This window comes from Rhopalosiphum padi, chromosome 4 (assembly GCF_020882245.1).
Source record: "Rhopalosiphum padi isolate XX-2018 chromosome 4, ASM2088224v1, whole genome shotgun sequence".
In the NCBI taxonomy this organism is placed as follows: domain Eukaryota; kingdom Metazoa; phylum Arthropoda; class Insecta; order Hemiptera; family Aphididae; genus Rhopalosiphum; species Rhopalosiphum padi.
Window position 1 is genome coordinate 11,126,096 of NC_083600.1, and position 13,156 is coordinate 11,139,251.

Here is a 13,156-nt window from a genome sequence, read left to right on the forward strand (position 1 = left end):
TTTTGAAATATCATCCACTACATTTTGATGATTAACTTTGATGTCTCTATAAGCAACTAACATAGTTTTAGAATATATTCTAGCAAAAACAACTAGCATATCATATTTTACAAGTAGAAAATACAATACAATCTGAATTATTGGTAGTCACAACACTCGCATTAGCTATAATGAAAATCATTATTTTTAATTTTGTCTTTTCCCTGCAATAAACATCTGACACCTGTAGGTAAAATGGAATCATACTTACCTTAGATTTGATCGTTTAACACAGAAAAATAATAGTTTATTTGTAAATATAGACTATAATATATTTTAATCAATATCATTGTTTAAGGAGTAAAACAGTTGTATAGTGTATTTAACATAAAATAAAATAAAACATAACTTTATTTTAATGTATACCTTATGTTTATCAGAAACAGAATCAAGTATGAACAATATGTGTAATTATTAATTACTAATGTAATATATAATATATCATTCAATCTTTTACATACATCTACAATAAGCAATAACTCTATGTTAAGTGGCATTACATGTTTTAATTTTTTCTGTATAACGAATCACATTCATTAGCATCATATACAGTTATTAATAATAATTAAAGAAAAAAAAATTAAAACAGAATTATTTAACATTAAAATTAAAAAAAAAAAATCAAAAATGACTTGAAAAAACATTTAATATTTTTTATGTATAACATCAATAATGATTTTAATAAGACATTGGTATATATATAATATATAATATATTGGTTCAAAAATGAAATACAAAAAAAAAAGTTTGAAATTTATCAACATTACATATTTGTAACTCAGTCTTTGCCGGGTCAAAAATTTACATAATCATTATCATTCATCATCAAAAAGTAATTATTAATAATTGTGAATAAAAAATAATATATCCTAATAATAACCACACTTAATACATATTGAGCTTCTAAACATAAATAAATCCATAAAAACTTAAATATTAACACAAAATAGGTTTACAAAAAGAAGAAATTATATTTGTTGTCAGTGTTAAAATAAACTATGAATGAATATATTTGAAATAAATGCTCAAAAAAAAATATTGTATTAAACTAAGTGGGAAGAAAATAAATTCTATGATGTTTTATTTTCTGTTAAATCACAGATTAGCTTATTATAAGTGTATAAAGTTGTTATTTATCATCTCTATAGTTAGAGAGTCTTCTAGATGATAATAATGGCGATTGAGAAGGAGACCCATGGGCTTCTTCTATGTCTTCGTAATTCTTATCTCTTCCAAAATCCAATCGTATTTGAACTGGATTGGTAGTATCAGGCACGTCATTTTTAGATTTTGATTCTTCAATTTGAATGTTAACGTTTTTGTTGTCAAACTCGTTCTCGTTAGGAATCGTTTCATTTTGTCCAAATTTGATTACTATTTCTGCTGTTTTAATTTGCAATTTTAAAAAAGATGGATCTGACTGATTACTTTGACATACAGCTGCCTGGTTACATTCACCTTCAGGATTTTCCCCTTGAGTTTTTCCTATCTGTATATGCCATGAGGTTCCAGTATCACTTGAAATCGGTTTTTCAACATCTTCTTGTTCTCGATTGTCAACCTCTTGAAATCTAATGGGATTATCTTCATTATTAAAAAATATATGAACATTACGAACACCTTTGAGATCGATACTGGTTTCATCATTTTGGTCAATAGGTGGTTTAAAAGGCACAATTGATGCAACTGCATTAGTTTCAACTGAACTACTCTCAGCAACATCAATAAGTATAGTTTGATTTTTTCGTGGTTTTTCTGGTGCATTTTGTACATATATTACCCTAAAATATAGTAATAAATTTGAAAATACACATTTGAAATGCAAATATTTGTATTAATAAGTTACCTATTATATGCTTTCCATCTTTGGCAAAGCATAAAATATGACTTGCACTGTATGTACATGAAAACAACACCACCTGTAAAGCCGATGCCCACAACAATAAGTTTTGTCCAAAATGGCCAGTCCAATTGTCCACGTTCAACTTCCTCTAATGTTCGATCCATAAGGACATAGAGTGACCAGCAAACACACGTCATGGCAATTATATGAAACAGCATTGCACATACCAACTTTTTACGCTCCATGCCAGACATTTCTAAATGTTCCCACTGAAAATACAAAATTTAAGATACATAACTTTAATTCAATTACATAATTTATGACAAAACAAATTTACTTGACTAAAAGGTTTGGTTCTGGTTTGCATAATGAATTGAAATTTACAAAGTTCACAGCATCGTATATTAGATGATTTAATCCATTGTTGTAAACACAATTGATGCACGAATCGTAAAGAACCAGCACAATAACATGGTGCTATTAAGGGTGTGTCAATGTCACCTTCACAGTGACATATTCTAAATAAAACATAATCAAAATATAAGCATCAATGCAATTATTTTTGTTTTTCTTAAACAATTTATACTTAGTTTTAAAGTTTTTGTTTTTATGCAGTATTGTTGGTATATTTTATTTTAAATGTTGATCGATTTGTAAACATTTCAAACAATTTGATAGGTAGCAAGCAGTACAAAAGATTATGATTACTACAATTACCACTATTACCAGTTTGTAGTATTATTTTGTTCTATAGGTAGTATTATCATTGTCAATCTATGTATATCTACCACATTAATGTCGAGTTGCATAATCAATTGATTAATTTAATGGTTCACTAAAATATAACAAATCAATCATACTTAAAGGGCTAACTATTGATTCATTTAATATTTAATATTGTAGTGATTAATCATGAAAGTCATCATATTATTAACTAGTATTAACACTAAATTGGGAAGAAAAGATATAATAAGCAATCCCTATTTAGAAATACAATTTTTTTTTAAAAGATCACAAAAATTGACAACTGGATATATTATTATATAATATATAACTAAATTTTCTGAGTAAATAAAATGTAGTTTACTTTAAATATATACCTGCAAATGTCAAAATTCATGGATGAAAAACTTGTGTTTCTAGAAAATCCTTCATCATTCTTCATCTTCTGAAAAAAAAATTGATAAAATCATTTAACTATATAGACCAAAACAATTTGACACGAATTTAGGTCAGAACTTACAGAAAATAATTAAATTAGTTATAACTTATAACTATTTTATATATTACAATATATAATATACATATTATGTAATATAAAAAATGAGAACCTATATCTATATTTTATTTATAGTAAAAATATGATATTGTACACTAGGTAGGTATTGAGAGAGTTACTGTAATGAATGCATAAAATTTGAATCCAATGATATATCATTATACAAGTAAAACGATTCTGAGGAGAGATAGTCAGTCTATATTATTAAGTATATTTTATGATATTGCTATTAAAGTAATTTATTTTACTACAAATATTATGGTAGTTTGATTACATTTTTGCAAAAAACATTAAATTTATTGTATTATTAATATTTAATTATTATAATAGCATAAACACATTTAGCATATTATATTATTGTTATTAACTTTTAAGTCGACAATACCATAAAACAGTGTGAATATGTTCATGGTATATATAGGTAATAAATTAAAATTAATCTACATGTTTTGACAATATCATTGCATATAGTAAAATGTATACGTAACAGATTTAAATTCAAACAAATAACATTTTTGAAATTGTAAATATAATAAAAGTTGTTATTCTTTGTTTAAATATGAATTTTTTTTCAAATTTTAACTTCAAATGTCTATAGAAAAAATTGTTTATATATATGTTTAAGATTTTTTAGTAAGCTACCTATACTCTGTTCAAAATGAGATTGTGACTTGGCGACCCACTTGTGCGCATGGGTGTGGCTTTACTACACAGCGGGCGTACAGATAGTTGACTCGGTGAGGTTGACAAACGAGTGTTGCCTGACTCCCCGCTTGACGAAAATTGGTCGCCGCCAAGTCACAATCTCATTTTAAATAGAGTATATATTATACTAAATTTTCAAATCCTAGCTATAAAAATTGAACATTTTTATAAATTGTAACTGCAATATAATTTGCAAATTTTCAAGATATTGGAAAAGTTTTAACATCAAAACTTATAAAAAAGTATTGTCACGACTATGTCTTTTTGATAGTTTTTAATTAACATAATTTAAGCAGGTTATAAGAAATCTTATAATCAATTTTTGAGAATTTTTACTCAGCAAATAATATTTAATTAATGTATAAAATATATCAAACATTGCTCATATCAATAAATATCTAAAAAAAGTCAAAATAATTGAAAATTTTAACGTGTATACAAAATGTTGATATAAACATATTTGTTTTTGAGTTATACTAAAAAATATAGTCAAAAATTAGTTTTTTATACAATTTGCAGTTATTCTTTAATTTTTTTTTTTATTACTTTTTTTTAAAATTGACATTTTTTCATTTTTTTAAAATGGTCAAGGCATTCTCCAACTACTTATTACCTTTAAAATAAATAAAAAATAAATATACATCTTTGTAAAATTAATATATTCACCGTTTCATTCAGAATTTAAAATTAATTATGATGATATACCACTTTTTGAATGGTTATAACCAAGGCCGTAACTGGAAATTAATTTAGGGGGGGGAGTTAAAAAAATTGTGTTTAGATTAAAACAGAGATTAAAATAGTTATTTTACTACCACATAATATAACACGAACAATTTTTGAGGGGGGGGGGGGGTTGAACCCCCAGGTACGGCCTTGGTTATAACTAATTAGCCTTATTAAGTAATTTAAACTCAAATTTAAAATAAGTGTGTATAATATATATTTATAAATAATATATAAATAAATAAATACATTCATGAAGTAATTTACAAATAAATAGTGGAAAACTTTAAATTTTATGAAATTATGATTTTATTTTATGTGATAACGACTCAATAATAGAATATTATAGAAATAAAACTTAAAAATTAATAAATGTTATATTACAAATAATGTTATTACTTATGAAATTGTTAGTTTGTACACATAAAATTTTTTATGATAAATTATGCAAGTTCCCTAGACAAAAATGTAGAATTATAAACAATATTTAATAAAATACTGACCTAACGTCATATTGTAGAGTAATAAATCATTAGCCTAATCAATAATTGAAACACTAACTTATGGGTTATTATTTTTTAACACTATACGCAGCTCTAAGTTATCTATAGAGTTTATACAAAATAATAATCCAATGAAAATCCAATTGATGATAAAAAAAAAAAAAACTAGTGTGAAAAATAATAGATTATTTAGGATAAGTAAAAAGAAATAATATTGCACATAACTAATATCATATAACATATGATTATTAAATAGGCAAACAAAGAAAATATGCGTCAATTACAAATATGCTATGTTATAGTTGATAAATAAATCATATTAAGTATATATCATAAAGATAATCAGTTATCAATAAACACTTTTATTAATTAATAAATGTGTTAGAACAGTAAATAATAACTAGATATTTAATGAGTTATTATAACAATTTAGTAATTAAATAAAGTAAAAATACCAACTAGAAAATCAAAAAGCAGAATCATTTATTAATTTATTTTGTTGTAAATTATTGACATTATTAGTAAAGTGTGACAAAGGTTTGTTTTAGTAACTAGTTGTACACGGAAAAATAATAAATAAATAATTAAAACCAAAAGACAAGATCTAAATTATGGTGTCCTAACTTTTTTATGTAAGACACTTTACATATTTTTGTCCTGTTTAATTTGAGCAAGTCACCAATAATGGAAATTTATAAATTACATAAAATATATTGTTTCAACCTAAAAACTTGGCAGTGAGTCATTTTTTTCTAAGACCTTTTCAAACTATAAATTGGGAATCGCTGGTCTAAATTAATAATAATATACAATTATTATGAATCAGTTCATAAATATATATTATTTTTTATGTAACATTTAAAAAAGTTGTTATGTTATATGTATAGATGAATAAATGTTTGCTAAATACTGTAATTCATAATATTTTTTTATTTAAATGTATTTTTAATTAATAATGCTTAGTATATATTTTTTTATTATAATAAAATCAACATTCTGTGGAATTTAATTTATATATGAGTAGGTATTACACATTTAATATTTGTTTCATTATAGATATTTATTATACTGTGAACCAAAACAACTTTGTTTTATGCTGATACATCATTTTTTCTTTCATAAGACAATTAAAATAATTGTAATAACAATTTTAATTGTTAACTTATTTATAAAATTTTGGAAAATCTAAGTTAAGATTTTATTTTTTTATTTTTGAGGTAAGTTATAGGTTATATACGATTAGCTATATACAGTACCATAATTAATACTTATATTAATGCAAGCTGATTTAACGAAAAAAAAATATATTAGTTTAATTAAATATGTATTATTAACATACTTATATTCAAAAATCATATAATCAAAATATGATTTCAAAACATACAATTTTATTTTAGAAAGAAACAATTTTATAAAATTAGTATTATTTATTTTTAAAATTACTTTAACTTTTTTAAATAGCAATGTTCATACATTCAGACAGAATATTTTAATGTATAAATATTGAATCAATGCAAAGTTAATTAAGTATTAAAAATCATTTTTAACGTTTAGATAAGAAGAGAGGACACAGAGAATAACACTGCAAAGTTTAATACTTCCCAAATTAATGTTTTCTTAATAATAGAGATTTAAATAGTGTAATATTCAATTTTTATAAATCAACTTTTCATTAAAATGTCTTTATTTCAGAATAAGTAAGTACCTAAATGGTGAAATATATGATTTGCAGTAAAAAGAAAGATATTGTTAAAATAACATGGGTAGTATTATATATAACAAATTAAAAATAAAAGACGAAAATTTTCTGAAAATGTAATGACTGAAGTTAATAAATAAAAGGCTGTGAACCTACCTAATAATTTTGCTGTCATTTTTTAATAAGGTGTTTTGAGATAAAAAATTAGTTTGAAAAAAAATAGGCTTAGAACAATATAATAGTCAATTTATAGAAAAAATGTAAGTATATTTAATTCTTATATTAAATAATAGAATAGCATTTATTCTTGTAAATATATAAATATATAGATCATATAAAATATGTAAGTAATAACTTCTATACTCCCATATTTTTTTCATCTTTTATTATTCCATTCATTGTTTATCACATAAATATAGCTCCCAAATATGTTACTTTCACTAAATAAATATATATATTTTTAACTTGTTTTAATAGAAATTATAAAGAAATAATTTTAATAGTTATAAAATTTATATTTTTATATTTAAAATTGAGTTGTTATTATGTATTCAATTTTTTTTAGGTCATAGAGGTTACTAAATACAAATAAATAATTTAAAGTGTAGGTAATAAATCAAGAATGATAAGGTTGGTTTCATAGATTTTTATTTTTTTGATATACAGTTAATACTTATTACAAATCTAAGTTTAATCTAAGTTTATTAACCTTCAGTTCTTGATAAAAAAAAAAAACTTATGATAAATAATGCAAGAAATTGTATATTGTCTTTATGTATATTATACAGGGATATGGGTGTACAAATTTAAGTTAGAATATTGTTAAAGTGATTAATTGCAAATTGATGTATTTTTTATAAATATACTAATAACTTTTATTTAATAACCATTGCACAATATAAAAACTATGTAAAATACCTACATAATACTTTTTTATTGCTCTCAAATATATTTATGTGCTCAAAATACAAATATTAATAATTTTGAACAGTAAGAATTTTACTAAACTGACAATGTAATTTAAATACAGAAAATAAATGTCTATGAACCAACATATAGATTAAGTTCATAGTATGATTGTTTTATACTAGTTTAAGTTAAAATCATTCAGGCATTCATATTTTATTTTTAAACTAATTCTACTTATTTAATATTAGTATATACTATATACTAGTTGTACGCAAACACTAAAAAACTATTAGGTAATAAAAAAAACTATATGCTTAAATTTTAATATACTAATATACATGTATGACATACTATTTACATACTTTATAAAAAAGAGGTAAATGAGAAAATTATGTCATGAATGTTTGATCAAGTAATAATTATAGGTATTAGTTTACCAAAACTGGTATAGTAACCGCATAACATCAAAAAAGTATTAACCAATAAGTAGACATAAAGTCACTATAATATTTAACTTAGATTAAAGTCATTGTCAGTGTTCAGTTATTAATTATTAGTAGGGCTAAAGACACAATGACCTTAAAATGACCTAGATATTGTATTAGGTATACAAAAAATGAAAAATAAGACAGTATATATAAGTAAAAATGGTTATACACAAAATATACTCATGTAATGAAACTCGTTTGTTTATCACTAAATGTAATTTGTAAGCTATATTATCATTCTTTTTTTTTAAACTTTTCCTAGGTAATATTACATAATTTAAATTTTTCATGGATAAATTACAAGACAATGTGTCAGCTTTTGAATTTTAAATAAAAAATTCATAATAGATATTACTATATAAGTTAAATAAATATACCTCTCTTTAGTAATTAAATGGATTAAATATTTTTATTATTAAAATATCAATTTATATCAATTAAGTATAATGAATACAAACTACAAACTCCCAAAATTTACATTACACAAATTGTACAAAATATTACATTCAATTGGCGTAAGTATAAAATTTTTAATTTTATAAATATTATAATATACAGGTTATCTGTACAATTACCTATCCCTGTATATAGTTTTTAAATATAAATAATATTTAGAATCGGTACAATAGATATAAGTATGATGTGTGTGGAATGTTGGATTAATCTGAACCAGAGAAGAAAAGTTACCTGGTGAAAACATCCTTAAATGAAATTTTTTAAGGTTCTTTGTCCTGCACCAGTTAACTTCCAGGCATCTTAATAGATTAACAACCATTTTTTAATGAGACTATTGATAAGGTCTTTTATGGTTGCTTTTTCTTTAAGACTGAATATTTTGTTTGTAAGTATTGGTCAGAGCCCAATTTAGGAAATATAACTTTTGGAGAATTTAATACCTATTTGTTAAATGTAATTTAAAAAAGATAGTGAACATTAAAATAACATAATTGTATTAGCGTACAAAATATTTATTTACAGAACATAAATAAATTTCTAATACTTGTAAAATATTTAAATATAATTATTAACTAAGTATCTATAGATTGTTATAATAAAGTACAAATGAAAAATATTAATTAATGTTCACTGTTATACATCATGTAAATGTCTAACGAAAGCAATAATATCATAAAATTTCACAGTGCCACTTTAATATTTATAATTATCAATAGGGGCCCGGGCTGCAACCCAACTAGCCCCACTCCATAAATTGGGTTCTGGTGTTGGTTGCGAGAAGAGAAATCAATGGAGATACCGGTAATTTAAATTGATTCCTTTGAAGTAGGAGATAAGACATGGAGCTATGAGTTTATGTAAACTGGAGACTATTGGCTTGAAGTTGAATTTTTAAAATATCTTATTTAATCATATGTTAGTAAAAATAATACACAATAAACATTAATCTTGTCATTCTTAATTTCTAGGAAACTTTTAGAAGTATACCTAATGATACAATTATATTATAATAAACCACCATTGTTTAATTTATAAAATATTACAGAAATGCTATGGCTAGTCAGGAAATTGACAAACTTAAATTACAATTTTAAATCATGCAACATTTATACTTTTATAAAAGTTGTAGGTAATCATTTAAAAAATAAGATAACCTACAAGAAAAAATACTCTTTAAAACAAAAATGTATAAATACTAATTTCTTTATAAATTATATTGAGATTCCTATTTTTAATTATTAATAAGCTTGAATAAATAATTAGCTGTAATTAAAGTATTCAATAATGTGTATTATTCACATTTAAAATTTTTTTTTTAATACAAATTAATTTGTTTAAAATATAAAAAAAATGTACATCATTTGTTAATTATAATTGTCAACTTCACTAGAGGGTTCAGCGCACATAAAAACTCATAATACTGTCTATACCAAGGGTTGCCAAGCAGTCGATCTTTATAGGAATATAGGTCGATCGTTATAAAAATTAATTTTACCATTATCGGTCAGTCGCATAATAAAAAATCAGATAATGTGGAATATTCTCAAATAATTATTCTTTGAAGCTTAGATCTTTATTTTATTTTAACATTAAACAAATCTCTTTCTAAAGAAAGACCTAAATTCTCCTAGATATCGATCACCAGGGACTTAAAATATAGCTCACTTGTTTGAAAAAAATTGGAGACCTCTGGTCTATACTATTAAAAAGAGATTACCCAGATTGCCCGACTAGTATTCAAACGGTACTTTACATTTTACATCTCTCACTGGTGACCCGGTGTCTAGTAACAAATCAAACAAATTTGTTTTGTTGTCTTAACACTTTGAGCAAGTTAGCGCAAAGTTTTAACAAGTTGTTAGTTGTGATGTGTAGAAAATGAAAGTTTTCTTTTAAAACAAAGTATGGACATGTCATAAAGTCATAAAAATTGAACACATTATAATATGTAACATAATACATTATCTGTTATTAAAAGGACAAACTAAAAATAAAATGCTTACTGGATACTGCGAAACGACTTGCACATCTGTAGGGTCAGATATGGGTAATTTTTCTTGCATGACTGAGACGTTAACTCATAGGTCTCCAATTGATTACTGACTACTGTAAAAAAAAAAACAACAAATTGTTGAGCAGTACCAAATGCATAGTAATGAGAAAGAAAACCGTGTAATCTACACTAGGTACACTAGGTACACATAACTAATAGTGTCCTTCTCGAGTGGAATAACAATTAACAACAATAACAGTGGTAATAATAATTTGTAAACCGTAATACCGATGATGGGCAATACATTTGTATTCATATTTCATAAATAATATTATTAATAGTGTTTGACGCCACAACTACGTATATGATTATTATAAGTACAAAGAACTACGTGTAACAGCGGCGAACAAAAAACCATCAAACAACGATCGACGGCGTACAAGGGTACATACCCGAGTGCACTGGCCCAGATACAAGTCGCAGACACGACGTTCTGTCCGGACGACGACCGCAACGCCACGAAGATCGCAATGCTCATGTCGCCGTCTTCCGACAGGTTCAACGTATCCTGTCAGCGCGCTAGACCCAAGAGCGTGTGCCGTGTGGAGCGGTGGCAATGCGGTCGCTGAGCGCCGAGGAACAAAGTTCGTGGCGCGCGCACAACACGACACGCAGCACTGCCACACAAAGAAATCGTATATCGATATCGAACAAAAACGGGAAATAATGATGGAACGGCCGCAGCGAATAGACGGCACTACGGCAGCGAGAGCGGCCGAGCAAGCACGACTGAGCGGCGACCGAGTCGCAACTCGCGAGGTGCCGCGGCATCGCGGGCCGGGGCTGCGGCACCGTACCAACCATCTCTCCGTGATGTAGACATATAGTTGTGGTTGACGTCACTGTGCCGCGTTCTTGTCGTCGGTAGAGTATAAAAAACTTAGATTATAATATGTAAACTTTGTAAACACGGACTTTAAGTCGATATTAAGTATTAAGTACTATTAACACCGCGGGTAAAAAAAAACAATAATTTATTGTTAATTTTTTAATTTTTAATTTGTATTATATGTCTGTGATATTATAGTCGGATATAATTAATAATAAAATTTATTATCCGCGGTCTTGACCGATTGATACCAATTATATCATGCCATCATGGTATTATCTATACGATTTAATGGTATATTATAAAAAGTTTAATAATATCAATATTTTGTTTTTAATTAATATTATGGACTTTAAAATGCAATCAACAATTGTCTGCCAACTTGCGCCATCTAGCATTCAGAGCCAAATAACTATTAACTATTGTAAATAAATCATAAATTCATCATCTATAGGTATTAAATTAAAACTAATAACTATGTTATTAACATTCCTGTCTGAAATTTTCAGGCATCAGCATTAAATAATAATAATAATAATAAATAATAAATACAAAAAAAAAATAATATTTTTTTTACAACGAACGTAAGAATAACAGGTGTTAATATGGATTACAAAAAAAAAGAAAAATATACAAAAAATATATGAAATTATTATAAGAACAAAGATAAAATATGATATTAAGAGTATTATAATTATACAACAAAAGAAAAATACACAAATGAAAAAGACCAAAATGCTAATTATGTAAATATAATATGGCATTTTGACTTGTCGGAACACACAAAAATATAACTTCAGTCTTCAGTATTCACTTTCAAAAGGGTTTACAAAATAATTTTTAAAACTTTCTTTTAGTTTTGCACTTATTTCTAACATACCTATTTCACATTTAAATTTTTGTTGAAGTGCCTTCTATAACTTGCATCAAAGTCGGATTTAAGTGAGATTGATTGAGCTGTAGACCAATGGTCCTCATAGTTTTTTAATTATTTAACTGAAAATTGGATTTAAATAATCTTAAATTTACACGTATTAAAATATTTAAAATATATAGTGTAATCACGATTTAAGGTACCATTAAATATCTCAGGTGGATGACCTTGTATTAAAGTAAATATTTTAGAGGGCCTAAGGGGTACCTAAATACACATTTATGTATGATTTTCAATTTTTTTACACGTTTGGTGTGCGCATGCGCAATACAATTTACATTTTTTTAAATGGAAACACCAATTTTTTTTACATATTCGGATAGATTATTTATTTTTTAAACGCTTTTTGTATAAAAAGTTTTTTTCTATTTACAAAATTATATATTAATATGACGGTCAACGATGAATTCTATTTCAAAAACAATTATCAACCATAATAGGTAATATTATGTTCAGACCGCCTGAATATACTAAATAGCCAATAGGTAGTCAATAATGATCTGAAATCATATAAGATATAATTAGTTGTATTATATTAATTTATAATGCATTTATGTATTAATGAAATAGTAACTTAAACATTTAAAGGATGCTTTACAGGGTTTTTTTGAAGGCCCCCCTCCTCTGCTACTTGCTATTATAATAATATTAATAATTATGGGTGGGTACTTGGGGTATTTGTAACTTGCCTCT

The 13,156-nt window shown here is 25.2% G+C and overlaps 1 protein-coding gene across 1 annotated transcript; it reads right to left on the reverse strand.

The window, feature by feature from the left end:
- Positions 1-372: 372 nt before the first annotated feature.
- On the reverse strand, positions 373-11,455 carry LOC132929620 (uncharacterized). The gene is made up of 6 exons (XM_060995101.1): positions 11,093-11,455; positions 10,651-10,753; positions 2,983-3,050; positions 2,220-2,400; positions 1,886-2,151; positions 373-1,820 (listed from the first exon to the last, which is right to left on the reverse strand). The coding sequence occupies exons 2-6, from the start codon at positions 10,708-10,710 to the stop codon at positions 1,169-1,171; spliced, it is 1,227 nt and encodes a 408-aa protein (XP_060851084.1). The 5' UTR covers positions 10,711-10,753; positions 11,093-11,455; the 3' UTR covers positions 373-1,168.
- Positions 11,456-13,156: the final 1,701 nt, after the last annotated feature.

Coding starts and splice junctions, on each gene's coding strand:
- LOC132929620 (XM_060995101.1), bottom strand. CDS start 10,710: ATGCAAGAAAAATTACCCATATCTGACCCTACAGATGTGCAAGTCGTT. Junction 3,051..10,650: donor AAGTCGTTTCGCAGTATCCA/GTAAGCATTTTA, acceptor TTTTTTTTTCAG/AAGATGAAGAATGATGAAGG. Junction 2,152..2,219: donor GAACCAAACCTTTTAGTCAA/GTAAATTTGTTT, acceptor TTGTATTTTCAG/TGGGAACATTTAGAAATGTC.